Here is an 18,633-nt window from a genome sequence, read left to right as displayed (position 1 = left end):
GTATAAGATATGAATGTGGGAGTAGAAGAACAATAAGGCAGGAAACTGATTAGTATGCAGAAATGTATAATGTGCTGGGTGCAATATAAAATGTATTTCTTACTACCAGTTGGAGTAAAAAAAGTTTGACTGTCACTGTTGTATGTCTTGGGGCACCATTGAATAATTTCAGTTATGGAAATAACATGATCAGGCTTTACAGTTAGATTATTTGAGGTGTGGATCTGGAGATTAGAGTTGGAAGAAATAAGAAAATGGCTAAAGCAATAGCAGTAGCCTAGGTGAGGGGCTTAAAACAAGGCAGTGACTAATAGTACAGAAGGAATAGTATTAGATATATTAAGGAGGTAGAATTGTCAGGACTCAGGGAGTAAATGTATTGGTTAGGGACACGAGAACAACTTCCTAAATGGCTGGCTCTGGCAGCTGAGTGTATGGGGAAGCTAGTCACATATAATAATAGCTATTTATTGAAATATACCCATTTTCTAATTCACCACTTAGTCATTTGGTATAAACTTTTCCTCCGTTTTAGGGGAAAAGCTGCCTGGATAGTGTGTTTTGAGGCTTAAATCTCTGAGTAAGTTTTGGTCTCACTTCAGAATGTCATCACAAAAGATATGTTAGTTCACCATCTCCTGTACCTGCCTGACCAAAGGTTCTGTTCTCTTGACTTTGTTCTATTTTAATTTCTCAATAAGTAACTTCTAACCCCTGCACTCCCCCCTCTCTATACTGAATTTCCCTTACTTATAAATTACCTACTCTGCCCTTCTTTAATGCAGGAAGAGCATTTAAATGTTTCAAGTGGTCATCTTTGGGTGGCACGACTACAGGGTGTCCTTTACTTTCTTTTCTGTGACAGTCTTCATTTTCTATCTTTTTGTTGTTGTTGTTGCATGGTCTGGGAATCGAACCTTGGTCTCCCACATGGAAGGCAAACATTCTACCACCATTTTCTATGGAGATATATGTCTTAAAATGCCTTTTTTTCCTAATTATAAACATATACATATTGGTTTTTAAAATAAAAAGAAATATAACAAGTTGTTGAACAGAGTGAGGACATATCCAGTAATCTCTTCATTCTTTGAAGATATTTTTTTCTGTGCGTAAACTGATGCACAATCATATGTAAAAGTTATTTATAGTGTGTAGCCACTATACCTCTCTAGTTCTGTAACTCACACTTTTTTCCACCTAGGAAATACCATGAGCATCCTTTCACAGCAGCTATATATGTTATAAATCACAAATCCAAAAAGGTGGGAGCTAGGGAGATACTTAAATGAGCAAAGTGAATTGATGGGATAGTAGAGCTGGGTGAGGCCTGTGGTAAATTGGCAAATATACACCCCATCTAAAAGGGCAGCCATTCTTTAGCTCTAGTGTGTGTATGTTTTTTGCCATGTGAACATACCAAAACGGGCCTATTGTTGTTGGAGCTTTTGATGATCCAAAAGAAGCTGGAAATTTGGAATTTTTTTGTGGATTTTTCTGATTTTTTTATTTTAAAAAAAATTATTTTTAAATAAAATTAAATATTTATTTTTAAATAAAAATTAAATATTTATTTATTTGCCTGGGTAGGCACCGGGAAGAATTTTTCCAATTTTTAACACACTGTGTAAGCCAAGCAGTCTGCTGGCTGAGTTGTGGTCAATGATGTACAAGTTTGCCCCTCAATGTAAATGCACCTCAATCTATTTAAAGTAGCCTTTTAAAGCCAAATGTATAATATCATCCCCTCTATTTATTCCCATTTACTCATTGAAGTTGGTGTGCTCTTTTTCTACAGTACTGGCAGATAAGCTGTCTCACACTTGAAACTGAACAGTTGATGAGGCTAGAAAGTGCCTAGTTTGTTGTAGTTCTGTCCAGTGCTTTAGCAATGTCAAGTTTCACCCAGGACCTTTTAGCCAGAGGCTGTTTACTCTTCTTCCTTAAAGGTAGAGAGTGAAAGATTAAAAGAAGAGGTGAAAATTATAGAGGTTAAATGTAAGCGGACAACAAATAGGACAGTTCATGCTGCTAGCATGTGTAGTGTGTATGCACTTGATGACCAGAGCCAGCAAATACTCTTGTCCTTGGACCTGATAAGTGTTTCATCTAGTCCATCTGGGTTGCAAAGTAATGGGAGAGAGCAAGGAGGCAGGTTTCAGAGAAGATCTTTTAGTTCTAACCCATTAGTGTAAGGGATTGTATCAATCCACAGATTGTGGAACAGACCCCATTTCTTGTTCCTTGTTGTGATGGCACTGAGGAATTCTTTCCTTTTCAGATTATTTTGTGGATATTTGAAAGGAAACCAGTAAGGGTTATTATCCAAGGCTTGACTGAAATCTGTTTACCTTTCTGAGCCTCCGTATTCTTTCTGTAAAATATGACTGAATGCTACCAAGTCAGAGTTGTGGAGAGAGTTAAATTAAATAGGATAACTACGTGAAAAAAACCAGCACAGTGCCTGATGTGTAGTGATTTTAGAGTAATATTGGTTCCCTTCTTTTCTATTTCTTTTATTATTTTTTTCTGATGCAAAACTCCTATTACATTCTCATTCAAATGAGCTTTGCAGATTCATACATTATAGGTTGGGGCTGCCTGGATTGCTTTACGAGTGGTAGTAGCATAAAAAGTAGAGCTTTTCACTGTGGCATTAACATGCTTTAAGCAGAAATTGACTTTTTTTGTTTTGTTTTGTTTTTATAGTTTTTGACATTTTTCTATTTTGGTCTGACTAGGAGGAGCCTGATCTGGTTAGTGCAATTTATGGCCGAGGGATAGCCTATGGAAAGAAGGGGCTTCATGTGAGTATGTAATAGTTAACAATTACCATAGTGTCTCCCTTACCTGACATAGACCAGGGTTCAGATAGAACTACTTACTGTTCGTTGAGCTCTTTCCAGTTTTATAGATGAGAAAATGACACTAGAATGATTTACTCAAGGTCAAAGGGCAAGTAAGTGGTAGATTTGGGATTTCTGCCTTGAATTCTGCCATACTTTCTGTGTGGCAAAGGACAGCCTTAGCTAGCCTAAACTTTATTTCTTGATAAACTGGACATAGACCAAGAAAAATATAAGACCTTGAGTGTATTCCTCAGAAAAATTCATTGTTGATAGTAGAGACTGGGCATTGATCCTTGGAGTAGGACTTAGATTTTTCACAATTTTTAAAGGTTGAGTAAAAGAACAAAAGTTTGTTGTTTTTTTAACACATAAAACTTATTTTATTTATTATTATATAATTTTCTCAGGTGTAATATCTTTGTACTATTAAATTATTACAACCAAGTATTCCCCTATTTCTCTAAGTAAGGCAGGAGGAAGTTTATAAGAAGTATATTTTATATAAATAAAGGCACTGGGGCATAAATATTAAGACTTTCCTGAGATTATATAACAAATAATGAAAATCTAAGATTCACTTCTCCAAATTTTCCATCTGGAACATTGTGCAAAAAACCTTTCTCCATTGTCTTATTGTATTCTAAAAATATTCAATGAAATTATGCTTTGAGAAACATCACTTTTGAATTTTTTGCTAATTAAAAATGTTTTATGTGGAAAAACTTTTATATAATATTTGTATACATACTTAGGCCTGAATTTGATAATCTGATATAGAGTACTAAGAAAGAATTCCCAATTGAGAATGATAGAGGAGGTTTAGGAAGGAAACAGTATTGTTTCCGGAAAGTGAATAAATGGCCAAGGTTGAAGTTGCTCTGTTAGCATTTAAAGCTAAACTGCTTTTTCTTAATTCTGATTGCTTTTAATTTTATATCTTGACATGAAATTTGTTTGTCTTTAAACAAAGTTACACTTACATTTTAAGATATATTTTTAATATAAAAGTAATGTGCTAAAAGCAAAAAAGAAAAAACTAAGAAAAAAGTAATGTGCTCATTATAGCTAACTTAGAGAATTTATCTAAATTTCTTAAGGTGTAGGTGTATTGTAGATAGGCTTGTGTCTTTTCATTAACACTGATTTGGCCCCTTTCTCTTACCCCTTGGCTCTGGTCAGTATCATTTTACTGATAGCCACATAGCCACTTGCTGATTCAGTATTTAAATAGGTTTCATTTAGAAAATATATTTTTCAATACCATCTGTGAAATCTGTGATAAGCAGCCAGGTCTAAGGTGCTATTGATGGGTAGGTAGACTTGAGTGAGTTAAATAATTATAATATCATAATTTATTTAATTTGGAAGAAGACCTTTTGTGTGGAAGCTAAGTTCATATTTACTTCTAGACAGTTGGTTATATCATTACTAAGTCACTAGATTTTTCAGAAAATCTTTTCAACCTGGTTTTGAGTTCTGGTATGTCTTATACTAAGCTAATGCCTTTTTAAGGACATTAAGAATGCTGAGCTTGCTCTGTTCGAATTGAGCCGAGTAATTACCTTGGAACCAGATCGTCCAGAGGTATTTGAGCAGCGAGCGGAAGTGAGTGTGGTTTTCTTTTTCCCTCTGTTATTATTGGATTAGTTGACGCTGAGATTTTTTTTTTCTCCTATTGCTTTATCACTTGTAAATCTCTCTTGTATCATTGTGTTTTCCTACATAGGTACTTAAAGCCTTTAAACATAGTTGCAGTTACTAGAAAACTTTGGACCCACCAATATTCCTGATTTGACTTACAGTAATAGTATTAATAATAAAATAAGCGATTACAACATATATTTCTATCAATGTTCATTGAAAAATATATCACATGATATTTACTTTATATATGGCTTACTTCAGCAAAACTAATATGACAGTTTGATCAAAATGAAATTTGTAGCTTTTGGAATCATTCCACTGGTATGCGTGTGTTTGTGTGTATAATTCTTGTGAGATATGCCTGTGTATGCAGATACACAGTTCCGATAAGAATAATTATAACCGTACCTTTAGGGAACTTATATCTCAAGGTAGAGACTGAGAGATAAAATGTGGCTATAATACGTGTAATTTTGTGAGAATAGAGACTAAGAAGAGGTGCTTCTTAAGGAATGGAAGAGGCACAGCTGTGCAGCCTGCTGAGTTTGGCAAGAGGTTGGTGGGGGTTAGTGGGGGGAAGTGTGGGGAGTGTTTGATGACGGTCTGACTGAGGAGATAAATACCAGATACCACAGCTGGATAAAATCCCATTTCTTGGGGAGACAATATTGAGAAGGATGTTCAGAATAGAGACGAGAGTGTGTGCCAAGGCACCCCTTTTAATGATTTTTTAATTGAATGTGTGTTTTACCATTTTCATAAAATAATAGTAAACTACTCATGTTTCATGTTGTATTTATTTCACTACATGTTTTAGGATTTATGTTAGTATGTTCAGTCTGAATAAAGCATAACTTTTATCATCTGATACGTGTGATTTCATAGTTGGACTAAAGAAAACATGACACTTTTTTTCTCTTTCAGAGAATAAAGGAAGACCAAAGTGTTTCATCATTTTTAAACTATTCGTAGTATTCATAATATTTTGGTTCTCAAAATTATGGTGTCCTAAGTTATAGTTCGTTTTCTTAAAGTAAATTTTATGTTTTGTTCGAGATTTGGTTTTTGAATAAAATTCTTTCTTGATTAATGATCTAATTCATTATTTCGTGTCTATTTTGGATTGTAATTACTAGGTATTAAGTGATTATAATTTTTATTTTTAATTACTATGCAAGAGTATTGGTGGCTAATTTGATGATCATTGTTCCTGGGAGGAAATACTGATCCCTTTCCCTCCATTAGTCTGATGTTATGTTATAATGTTATGATATGGCAGTGCAATGGTGGCTCACTGGTAGAATTCTTGCCTGCCATGCCGGAGATCTGGGTTCTATTCTTGGGGCCTGCCCATGCCAGAAAAAAAAAGGTTAAAAAATGTTATGATAAAGCATGAATCTTATTAAGTATACTTAGAAATAAGACTTACAGACTTATTTAGCAGGTTTTAAAATTGTGGATATCTAACAAAAAACTAACTGTAAAATGATATTCAAAAGTAACTTTCACATAACCAGTAAAATAAATGTCAAGTATTTTAAAAATGTATGTAATATTTCCCTTTTCTGGTGTTAGTGGGCAATAGTGTCAATACACAGTGGCTTTTCCAGCTAAATTATGACATTCCATTTATATATGTCAGCAAGTATTTAATGAGAAATCTTTCAATTTCATGCTTTCTGAAAACAGCTACGTTTAATGAATATAATTTACCTTTTTTAGGAACTCGGGTCATTGTCCTGGTTGTGCTAGGTTGTGCTAACTCACTTATGTGCCTACAGGTTACTAAACTAATAGAGATGTTTTGTTTTTTCAAAATACCACCCCAGATCACTATGCTTTTTAAATTTGCACATATACTTTTTTATAGTCATTCTGCCGCTTTCCTCTTTTTGAGCCATCCTTCTTGCCGCTGATGAGGTACCTGTCTGCATCCTCCCTCTCTTCATTGACTTTAAGCTCCTGCAGAGTAGGAAACCAGTTATTGAAATAATCTACATTATAAGAGCATTCTAAACGCTTATTTAAGGACTTTTGTTCAGTTTAAAGTACTTAGGCTTGATTGCATTAATATTGATAACTGTTTTGAATTTTCATAACTTTTTGGTTTACTTGTGCATTCTGAACTACCTTCTGTATTATTATATTGACTGAACATAACTGTTTGCTGGATAAAAAGAGATTTTCCAAACAGACTTGCAGATATTTTCCAGTTATGATTGATGAGTTAAGAGTTGTTAATACAAAAGACTTACAAAACACCTGGAAACTTAGAAGTTGTCAGTCAGCACTTACTACCATAGAGTATATAGCTAAAGATCATGAATTCTAATTGAAGTCCAACAATTTGTTTTATCTTTTAATTTTTTTTTATTTTTTGGGTGCATGGTCCAGGAATTGAACCCAGCTCTCCCACATGGAAGACAAGCCTTCTACCACTGAACCACCCCGTGCAGTCCCAACAATTTGTTTTAATGGTTCGAAGTTATCTTTCATATTAATTTTAACAATTAATTTTGTTTAGTTCTGTATATATATATGCCGCATTTTGATTTTTTTTAGACTTTTGAAAGCAATTTATAGGTCAAGAAAAAAATGTTGACATATCAAGAAATGTAGCATCTGTTCTAACTCAGAACATGAAGCAATGACAAGGCAATTACTATAGTCAGAGTTCATCAGTCTTATCCTTGACTGGGCAAAGAAGATTAATGGTACCTTAATCTGTTTACTTTGAACCTCAGTGCCAAGGGAATAATTTTGTAAGTGGAGTATGGTGAGGTAGAATTGAAAAATTAAAAGCACTGGCAGTTTTAAGGTTGATTATTAAGAGTTTCTCTCCCTAACCACATGTTTTGGATTTATAGATTCTGTCCCCTCTGGGACGTATCAATGAAGCAGTGAATGACCTCACTAAAGCTATTCAGCTTCAGCCCTCAGCACGGCTCTACAGACATCGGGGGACCCTCTATTTCATTTCAGAGGTGAGTTATTTTGATCTTTAAAACATTTCATTTCACGATGATAAGGATTTCACTTTTCCTTCTATATCAGAAAGCTGTTATTTGATAGATTTAGATTTGGGTCTGTTTAGTAATATGTTTGAAATGCAAGATGGTTATGGCAACATTTTCTTTAGCCGAAATTAAACTAGGGGGGAGGAATATTAAGTACTAAGAACATATTTTCTTGCTTGAGCTGTTGACAGTAATTTATTCTGGACTGGGGTCAAAAAGAGAGAGAGAGAGAGAGAGAGAAGCAGAGAAAAGAAGAGAAATTTAGTTCACAGATTGTACTTCGACCTTTCTTGCAGATATCATCATAGAGAAGCAGGTTTGCATGTACATAGTGATTAGTAAATTTAGGATATAATTCAAATCTCTTGGGGTGTCACAACCCCAAAACCATAATCCAGGCTACCACAGCACTCAGATTGTAGTTTCTCTATGTAAGTGACCTAGAATTTTAAAAGATTATCTTTTATCATCACAGTGTTATTTTATGATTGCCTTAACTATTTTTGTGGGTTTACAGTAACTTTAATAAAAAAAGTTCTGTTACAAAGAAAATGGAACAAAAATCTGAGCAAAATACATTTTAAGTTTGATCTAATGGAATGACTATTTTAAAAGTTTTCAGTATAATAAATGCTAGTGCCGTTGGAAACTTATTCTAACAGATTTTTACCTTGACAATATTTAAAATAATATTCTTTCTGTACCTGAGATGAAATGCTTAAATTAAGCCTTTGTGAGTTTTTCATCAAATTCCTGAGAAAAACAAACATTTTGACAAGAAGTATAAGCAGTCAACTAATATTTATGAAATGTTTCCTTTAAAGTCAAAGAAAGGCACAGAATGAATTGGGCTTCTTTTTTTTCTACCAGTCAAAAGTAAGAAATGTCCAAATATCTAATGAATGCTGCTTTATTTTTTTTTCCACTCTACTTTTTGTAGGACTATGCAACAGCCCATGAAGACTTTCAGCAGTCCTTAGAACTGAACAAAAATCAGCCTATAGCTATGCTATACAAAGGTTTAACTTTCTTTCACAGAGGACTTTTGAAGGTGAAAGTGTTGTGTAATATGTGTAAAATATAATTCTGCTTTTCTTTCGTGGGTGGGAAGAATTTAGTTTGGCATATTTTAAAATGGCTTATCAAATGTCTGGTTTTATTTTAGAAAATAGTTTCAATCAACATATTTATTGAGCTCCTACTATTTGCTAGGCACTTGGAGGGAGTTTCAGAAAGGGAGAGGACAAAGGTTAATAAGGGGGAGAGATAACGCTTAACACTCATAAAATATGAAGTTTATAAAGCCTTTCTCCGCATGTAATTTACCATATGATAAATAAACTAAAAGTAATATGAACAAAATGCTTTGGAAACATTCTTCTGTAAGAAGAATTCTAACTATGGATTTAGAAGCAGTTTCAAAGTATAAGTAGATTTTGTCCTCGTCCTTGAAGGCTGAATACATTAGATAGGGAGGTAGGGGAAGAAAGACACCTAGGCAGAGAAGAAAGCATGAGTGATTACACAGAAATCGGAGAAATTCATGGGGTGGCAGATAGTCAGGTGTGAGCTGAAGGGAGATGAGACTAGAAGGTTGGTTGAAGGCAGGTCCTAAAATGTCTGGAGCGCCTTGCTAAGGATTTTTACTTTAATTTATAGACCCATGGGGAGCTGTCAAATCTAGATTTGGGGAAAATACTTAAGTTCAGACCAGGAAGTTGATTCTGACAGTGTGGTGAATGAGGAAATTAGAGACAGACCAGCTGATCAGGAGACATTGGTGGTGGTGTCAGTTAGAGGTGATAAGGAGGAACAAGCTGGGAGATGTTTCTGAGACTGGACATTAATACACTTGAGTCCTGACTAACTGTTAGGAAGAGTTAACAAAACTTCCTAAAACTCTTATAGGAAAAGAGTTTTTCAACTGACTAAAAGTTTGGAGTAAAAATGTAGTTTTCTTCTATTCTGGTACTTTATTTAACATTTTCTAGTTGTATTGAGAACCTACTCTGCACTAAGGTTGTGCCAGGAGCAAGGGGGAGACACAGACAGCCGAGAACTTGAGAGCAGGAGCTCTGGGTATTTCATTTTTGCGTCCTCAGTTTCTCACAATGCCTGGCATGTAGTTGGTTCTTTAGAATAGGGCAATGAAACTAATTGAAGACAGAATGATATAAAAGCATAATGTATTCAGTGAGCATAAAAGAAAAACAGTGAATTTCTGACTGCAAGTTCAAGAAAGTCTTCACAGAGAAGGTTGTACTTGACCAGAACTTTGAAAGCTGTCAAGAATTTCAGTAGCACATAGCAGGGAAGGGTAATCTGGCTGGAAGAACATTCATTTCATTTTTGAAAATAGTTCTGAGGACTTTAAGGATCTGACAGATATTTATATTTGGGGGATAGAGTGAGAGTTTGTTTCATGTTGTGACTCGTCAGTGTTAAGGACAGTGCCTGTCACATAGTAGGTGCTCAATAAGTGTTAGTGAAATAAATGAATTTCAAAAACAGAGCCTTCAGTTTGGAGTTGGAAGGTCTTTGGTTGAGCTCCATCTCCGAACCTTATTAACTGAACTGCTGGCTGAGTTACTTAAACTCTTTCAGCCTCTGCTTCTACTTTCGTAAACTGGAGTTGATTTTCCTCTCTGCCTCCTGAAGTTATTGTGAGAATTAAATAGAATAATGTATGTGAAAAGTACATCGTACACTGCAAACATGAATCAGCTATTAATTATTACAGATTAGTTTACATGTGAAAATTTAATGTTATATAGTCTTTAAAAAAAAAACTCATTCCGTTAAAACCCAAACACAAAAAATTGTGTGAACTCTGTTTCATACTCCTCACATCCTTTTTGAAAGTTAATGCAGAGTAGTTCTGATAAAAACTCTCTCTCACATCAGGATTCAAACTGGCAGCTGGAGGCTTTGAGAGCAGGTTTCTTAAAATGTGCTTTCAGTGGCTGCCAGATGAACTTTTCCAATTTATTTTGTCTCTGCCCTCTGTTCTTCTCATCTTCTTTCACAGTCACCATAAATTAAAATAAATAAATAAATAAAAACCACAGTCTATCCTTTGAATATATCACAGAGGAGGAAAAGATCTAAAAAAAAAAAAAAGCCCTACCCATCAGTATTAAGAACTTAAACATATTTTTAAAGATAAACAAATGTGAATAAATGATTTTACTCTTAACTTTATCTGTAAAGCTAGGTATAGGAACATGGGTAGGGCTCTTTGGATTATGTGGAAATGAGAGTTTTAAGAAAAGAGCTGTAGCAGAGATGCTAACTACAAATCGGACAAAGACTAAAATTCAGTCTGAATGTGATGAGGACCTAGATGGGTGCTTTCATTTTCTGAGCGTTAGCAACCTCTCAGACCAGTCTTTCCAAATTATTTGGTCCTTTATCCTTTTTTACCATGCTCATAAACATGGCATCAACGTGTATAATAGATGGGAACTTTTTCTTTGCATTTTTATAGATCTGCTGTCCGAGGAGGTCAGAGTGTTTACGTATTGTCTCATTCATCCCAACGGCATCCCCATGAAGTATAGAAGGAGCAGAGGGTGTCCCAGTTACACAGATTGGAAACTGAGTCAGTGGTGAAATGGCTTAATTAAATTAATAAAATTAGTTCAGATATATCTACTTCTCTTGTTAACTATGGAGACAAAGTATTAAATGGACCAATGAGTTTACGCTATCTTTATATCCTAAAGGCTGTCTCTCCAGTCATCAGTTTTAAAATTAAGTGTATGATTGCTTATTTACTTTTTGATACAATAAATTAGAAGTATATTAGGAATACTGCATTACAAGCTTCACAGCTGTCCAAATCAGTAGATATATCAGAAATTTTGGATTTTCTTAGGAAAAGCCAACAAGTAAAAGTTTTTTATTGAGTTCCATCTGTTTTACCTATGTTGTAGGGATATTTCAAAAACTGTTTATTCTAAGTGTATATTTTCTCAGCTGTTTAGGATGGTCTTTGAGAATTATCTGAGATTATTCTCTTAGTTATAATGAAAAGCTCCTGAGTGCTGACTTCCCAGTAGTCAAAGATGATGACTTAAATTGGTGATGATTGCATTTGCAATGCAGGTGAATTCAGAGCCCATTCATATGCTCAGAGATTGATTCATTTTTTTCCCAATGGCTTTAAAATCTTGATTCTGCTATGTCCCCTCTTTGGCAGAATGAGGTAGAGAGCTGTGCAGTGATTAGACAGGAACCCTGAAACCAAAGACTCTTAAAAGCTGAAGAGAAATCAGACTTTGAAGAACTGTGGCGTCCAAGCATGCTGTAAGTGGAGTGAGCAGCAGATGCCTCCTGGGCATCTCCATCTAGTTGTCCACAAACACTCCAAACTTTTAACTCGCTCCAAACTAAATCCATTGTTTCCTTCCACCCTGCCATCCCAACCTGCAGCTGTTTTTTTTCTCTTGTATTTCCCTATATTGAGTTAATGCTCTCACAGACTTCCTAGTCTCTTCAGCTTAAAAGCTTTCTACCCTTTTTCTTCCCTTACCTCTCGTTCCCAGATGGCCACCAACTTTCTGCCTTATTTTGCCTTTAAAAATGTCTCTCCTGGATTTGCCCCTTCTTTCCTCAGAGACACTGTCTAAATTTGAGCTTTCTTATCTCTTGCCTAGATTACTGCAGCAACCTCCTAATTGGGCTTCCTGTCTCCATTCTCTTTCTTCTCCTTTCTGTCTTCTCTAGGGCCACTAGTAGCAGTCATCTTTAAAAAATAAAATTCATGTGGTTGCTTGCCTGCTTCAGGTTCCTAGTTCTTAGTGCTGGCAGATGAGGCCCCAACTGCACAGCCTGCCTCCAAAGGTCCTCCGCTCTCTGGCCCCAGCTTGCCACACTGCTGCCCATCATGTCCCCCGCCCTGCACACTCATCCCTGCACCCTAATCTACTGCCACACCAAAATTTCCTCCATTTCCCTAGTACTCCGGGTCATTGCACAGTACCATTTCCCCTGTCTCAAATGCCCTGTTTCTTTACCTAGCGAATTCCTTTTTCTCTAGGACTCAACTCAGTTGTAACTTCTCTGTGAAGCCTTTTCTGATATCCCCAGGCTAAGTTAGTTGTTCCTTTCTCTTTATTCCCAGAGACTTTTACTCATATCTTACTATAGTTCTTAATTTCTGTTATAATAACCTGATTGCATAATTGGCTTTATAACTAGACTCGGAGTTCTTAGAGGACAGAGATAATGACTTACTCATCTTGTGTCCCCTGTACCTCACACTGTCCATAGCACATAGTAGGCGCTCAATACATGTTTGTTGAATTAAGAATATAGTTGTATAAATCCTGAAAAATCAAGGCTATTAGATGACAGCAGGGAACTTAAGAGTGTTTCTAAAAGTTCCTTAAATGTTAGAAAGTATTCATTCTCATCTTTCTACCAAACAATAGCTGTTCAGTAGATTACTAAGTAGGTTGTTTTCCCCATTTTTTGTCTTTGAAGAGTTTGAAAGCCAGCTTCTCTTGCCCTGCTGGTCCTCCCAAAGAAAATGAAGATTCAGGGAATGGGTGACCTTTTTAAGAAGAATCAGGACTGTACTGTTTTAGCAAAACTATTTTGCCTACCGAGTCATTAAATATTTATTGAGTGCCTACCATGTGCAAAGTATAGCACATCTTTAGTAGTTTTCTCCTTTGAATTTTCTCATCCAGTATGAAATTATCTACCCCAGAAGTTTTAACGTGAAATCTCTTTCATTAAAGCTTTGAGAGATCTTGATACTCTGTAGCAGTTAATTTAGTAAGATGTGTCTTTTCCCTAGGGAACATAGGAAATGTCTTCATAATTTTGTATTACGGTAAATAATGAACTCATAAGAGTACATTCAAAAATGGTTTAAGACTAGGATGTGTATTATTCAACAAAATGGTACATTTTATTAAGGGTTTTCATAGGTAGAGAGAAAGTTGCACAGTAGCAAAGGACGCCACACATCTCCTAAGGTGGCTGGCTGAAGAAGAGTGCCTGAGCAGCAGTTCCTACTTCCTTAGCCATAGACCTGGGGTTATGCCATCAGAAGCAATACCCCAATCGCCCCCAACTTTAAAGTCTTTGTTTTATTTTGTTTTCCTGTTTCTTTTTCTGTTAAATCATCTGATCCTTCAGAAGGCAAATCTAGGAGCTTTTTTTGCCTGTTTCATAGACAGTTTCATGTTGGACTGGCTTTTTTGTTTTTCTTAGTGGTTCAATTTTAATAAAATAACAGCATTTACATTAAACACAGCTGTTGGCATTACAGACAGCTACTAGGCTTATTTCTATTCCCTAGAGCCTTTATTAATTAAGGAAAGATGAATAAGAAGGTCAGACCATTAATATTCAAAGTTCTAGTGAAGTAAGTAATGAGAAGCTGTTTTCCTATTTTGAAAGGGGAAAATTAAGGCTTTGTTATTTTTCAATTTAATATTGAAATTAAATCCTCCTGACTCATAGGTTATGGTTCTTTCTTTCTTTCTTTTTAAAGTTTTCCTATTAAAAAATATCTGTCAGAGACCATGTATAATATATATTTAAGTCCTTTAGTGATTTAAGTGAAACTCAGTTCTAACAGTTATATAAATTGAATCATTTTCTGTATGCCTTTTCCAGGAAGCTATTGAATCCTTCAAAGAGGCTTTGAAGCAGAAAGTTGACTTTATTGATGCATATAAAAGTCTGGGCCAGGCCTATAGGTAAGCTAAGTATTAATGGTTGGTGTAGGAGGGGAGGGTAAAGAGTGAGAAGACAATACAGTCTCACAAATGATAGGAATATCTAAAAAGAACTTATATTTCTTAACCATGGGAGATGATCATTCTAAATTGCATAGGCATTTGTATACTTGTCCTGGAATTGTCTTTGGGTTATAGAAAGAACCATGTGTCAGAGGATGTCATGATGCATACTGTTGTCTCCTAAGAAAACTTCAGATTTGTATATATTGACCTAGAAAATGTTTGTCCTTTAAGGGTTATTGTTTTGAATAATAGTGTTATAAGCTATTGGGTTATAGTGCTGCTGCTGCTGCTGCTTTTTAAATCCATACCTTATATTATTTCTCACATCACTATGGTTTGTTTCAATGGTCCCAGAAAAAAGGAATAAGAAAGTTATGATTATAGTGTATCACTATCAGGAATGAGAAGCTGTGGCAAGAACCTGACTTCCTGACTCTGTGCATTGTCGTGTAAAGCTGTTCTGACTTTACATTAAAAGTACTGCATTTAAGATCTCATCTGGCAAAGGAGAGGGCACGGTGTAATAGAAGGAGCCCATGTTTCAGGAGTCGTGAGACTGTTCTGGTCCTGGCTTAGCCATTCAGCAGGTGTGTTTTCATAACTTCAGGTTTCTCATCTGAAAAATGTGAAAGGTACCATTATACAGAACCTAAACAGAAGAGAAAATATTAGAATTTCCCTTCAGAACTCCGGCAGGTACCTTACTAGTGGAAAGTTCAGATCAGAAGCTTAATTATTTATCTGATGTGACAGTTTGAGAAGTTTTCTTATAGTAATTAGGAGAAAATAGTTATGTATGTGTTAGAGTTCTCTAGAGAAACAGAACCAACAAGAGAAGTCTGTAAGTTTGAGATTTATAAAGATGTCTCATGTAACTATGGGAATGGAAGAGTCCAAAATCCGTAGGGTAGGTGGTGAAGTTGGCAGCTCTAATGAAGGGTCTGGGCAAACTCCACAGGAGAGGCTCGCTGGTTTAAGAAGCAGTGATGGAGTAGCTCTTCTTCCTTAAAAGCCTTCAACTGATTGGATTATCTCATTGTGGGAGACAGGTCTTAGTTGTTCACAGATGTGATCAACCATAGATGCAATCACCTGACTGATGATTTAATACATCAGCCTTCCCGTGTATCAACCAACCACAAAGGATCCTTACAGCCACGGTCAGGCCAGTGCTTGCCTGACTGGACAACTGGGCACTATCACCTAGCCAAGTTGATACCAGAACCTAACCATCACCATATATTTGGTTTTGTTTTAGGTTTAGGGAGTGATATTTATTCTGCAACTGTTGATAATATAAATTGAAAATAAATTTGAAAATATATAGTAAATAGTAAATGTCATTAACTTCAAGCAATATTATATATTCTTAAATATTATATTTTTAAAAATATGCATTATTCATAGAAAATTAACTTGTAGGACATTTTGAAGGCACTTCAATTCTTTGTAAAAATGTTAATATGTAAAGGAAAATTGGTTAGTAGCAACCTTTTCCATTCCAGAATGATCACGATTCTAAAATATACCTTTTTTTCAGAATTTTAAATTGCATAATGATTTACTAGAAATAACTGCATTGACAGAAAAATACAGATTTAAACCTATGAATTTGGTTAATAATCATGAAACTCTGTATGATTATAATCTATATACTTTTTTTTAAAGGGGAGTTTGGATATTTCTATCCCAAAAATAAAATTTACACGCTGTGTTCCAGGGATTGAAACTATTAGGAAGTGGGGAAAGAGGTTGGAATAAGAATTTGCCTTTGGAAATCAATAGATTAATTTTCTCCAAACAGTTTCAATAACTGTTTGGTTCCTATAACTTGGTAAGATTTAGAAGTAGTAAGTGGAATGTCAATGGCATACTGGAAAGTGTTAATGTGAAAAAGGGGACACCTGTGTCAAAATACCTTTTCCATATACTTGACCATAATTCTAATGCGTGACTTACTCTATATGTTTATTGTTATGTTTATACTGTGTTCATAACTATTATTAAATACCTAGAGAACTGGGCAATTTTGAAGCAGCCACTGAGAGCTTTCAAAAGGCACTGTTGCTCAATCAGAATCATGTACAGACCCTCCAGCTTCGGGGAATGATGCTTTATCACCATGGCAGCTTACAGGAAGCCCTTAAAAACTTTAAGGTAAGCATCTACAGGTGAGAAGCACAGTAACTGGAGTTCTTGGTTTATTCTGCCACAAGGTTTTAGTGAAATGAATAGAGAGTGGGCCAACAGTAGTGTTTATACTTTAACAAGGACAACAAATCATTGCTTTGTCTTATAGGCTAATTTATGGAGTATGAATTTGATTTGATTTAACCTGGAGGAAAACTTTTCTAATTCCAGATAAAAGAATAGAGTTTAGAAGTTTTCTTAAACTATATTGATACTAACAAAGCATTTCCTCCTTCAATGCCTCAGCGGTGTCTGCAGCTAGAGCCATATAATGAAGTGTGCCAGTATATGAAAGGACTCAGCCATGTTGCAATGGGACAGTTTTATGAAGGGATAAAAGCACAAACTAAAGTCATGCTAAATGATCCTCTCCCAGGTCAGAAGGCTAGTCCAGAGTATCTTAAAGTAAAGTATCTCCGAGGTAAGTCAGTAAATCACAGAACCACTGAGTTTTGATGTTTGAAGCTGTAGAAATCATATTACTTGATTCTCTTCTATTCCGTGTTAGACAACTGAGTCTCAAAGAGGTTAGGTAACTTGTCCACAGCCACCCCTTCATTTGTCGTGATGCCTGGACTAGATAGAGTCCATGTCCTCTGAAGACCAGTCCAGTGCTTTTTCTATCACTTCCTATGTTTTTACTTTCTTTTTTTTAATTGTGAAAAATAACCTATATACAAAAAAGCAATAAATTTCCAAGGACCTTTTAACAAGTAGTTATTCAACAGATTTTGAAGTTTGGTATGGGTTATAGTTCCGTGGTTTTTTATTTTTTCTTCTAGCTATTCCCAGACACTGGAGACTAAAAGAAAGAACAATATAATGATTAGCAGTTATAGTCATTTGTTAAATCCTATCTTCTGTTATACTCTTCCTTCTCTCTCTCTTTTTTTTTTTTTTTGTGAAAAATAACATATACACAAAAAACCAATACATTTCAAAATACGTCACAACAATTAGTTATAGAACAGATTTCAGAGTTTGATATGGGTTACAATTCCACAATTGTAGGTTTTTATGTCTAGCTGCTGTTAAGGTACTGGAGGCTAAAAGAAATATCAGTTTACTGATTCAGCACTCATACTCATTTGTTAACCCCAACCTTCTCTGTGTGACTCCACCATCACCTTTGATCTTTCACTCTTTAGGGGTATTTGGGCTATGGCCATTCTAACATTTTTATGTTGGAAGGGGCTGTTGATAATATGGACCAGGGGGATGGAACTAGTTGATGTTCTGGAAAGTCTGGCCCCTCTGCATTTCAAGACTTATCTGGTCCAGGGACCCATCTGGAGGTTGTAGGTTTCTGGAAAGTTACCCTAGTGCAAGGAACCTTTGTAGAATCTTATACAATGCCCGAATATTCTTAAGGATTGGCGGGAATGGTTTTGGTTGGGGTGTGGCAAGTTATGATAGTAGCAATGTCTAACTGAAGTTTGCATAAGAATGTCCTCCAGAGTAGCCTCTTGACTCTATTTGAACTCTCTCTGCCACTGATACCTTATTTGTTACAGGTCTTTTCCCCCTTTTGATCAGGATGGCATTGTTGATCCCACGGTACCAGGGCCAGACTTATCCTTGGAGATCATCCCCCATGCCACCAGGGAGACTTTGTCCCTGGATGTCATGTCCCACATAAGGGGGAGAGCACTGGTTTCACTTACAGAATTGGGCTTTAGAGAGAGAGAAGCCACATCTGAGCAATGAAAAGAGGTCCTCCTGAGGTGACTGACTCTTAGGCATACCTATAAGTAGTCAAAGCTTCTCTGCTGCATACATAAGCTTCATAAGAGTAAGCTCTAGATCAAGGGCTTGGCCTATTGATTTGGGTGTCCCTCATGTTTGACACAGTATTTGGGGTTTCTCTGCTGGTAAAATTTAATAGTTCCATATAGTTTCTCTCATCTGTCAAGGGACTTTGCCAAAATTTTTGATTATGTGCTTAATATACTCTGGGATGTATCCAGGCATTACATTAAACTATACAGGATTAAAGGCTTTCATTCTTATTCTGGACTCCCTGTGTTTACATTGTTTAAATGATCTATCCAGATAGGCTGAATTAGATTATGTGCTACTGAAAATATAGGTTCTGGACAAAATAAACCTTTCTTCCTTTGTTCTCAAAGAGTAGGTGAATACCTGGTGCCTGCCCATGCAAAAAAAAAAAAA

At 35.7% G+C, this 18,633-nt stretch overlaps 1 protein-coding gene across 12 annotated transcripts in view; it reads left to right on the top strand.

The window, feature by feature from the left end:
• The window catches only part of TTC13 (tetratricopeptide repeat domain 13), a 131,796-nt gene that overhangs the window by 35,013 nt on the left and 78,150 nt on the right, over positions 1-18,633 (top strand). For 9 of the 12 annotated variants that reach the window (XR_013179166.1, XM_077168303.1, XM_077168307.1 and 6 more), the window contains exons 5-11: positions 2,742-2,807; positions 4,362-4,454; positions 7,361-7,477; positions 8,451-8,561; positions 14,144-14,226; positions 16,287-16,428; positions 16,708-16,882. Coding sequence is in view for 11 of the 12 variants with exons in the window: in XM_077168303.1 (XP_077024418.1) it covers positions 2,742-2,807; positions 4,362-4,454; positions 7,361-7,477; positions 8,451-8,561; positions 14,144-14,226; positions 16,287-16,428; positions 16,708-16,882 (787 nt within the window). In the remaining variant the exon portion in view is untranslated. The remainder of the gene's footprint in view (positions 1-2,741; positions 2,808-4,361; positions 4,455-7,360; positions 7,478-8,450; positions 8,562-14,143; positions 14,227-16,286; positions 16,429-16,707; positions 16,883-18,633) is intronic. The other 3 variants (XM_077168308.1, XM_077168310.1, XM_077168309.1) reach the window with 1 other exon arrangement.

The sequence above is a fragment of the Tamandua tetradactyla genome, chromosome 7, assembly GCF_023851605.1.
Source record: "Tamandua tetradactyla isolate mTamTet1 chromosome 7, mTamTet1.pri, whole genome shotgun sequence".
Taxonomy (NCBI): Eukaryota; Metazoa; Chordata; class Mammalia; order Pilosa; family Myrmecophagidae; genus Tamandua; species Tamandua tetradactyla.
Note: the sequence above shows the minus strand (reverse complement) of the source record. Positions and strands in the feature narration are given on the sequence as shown.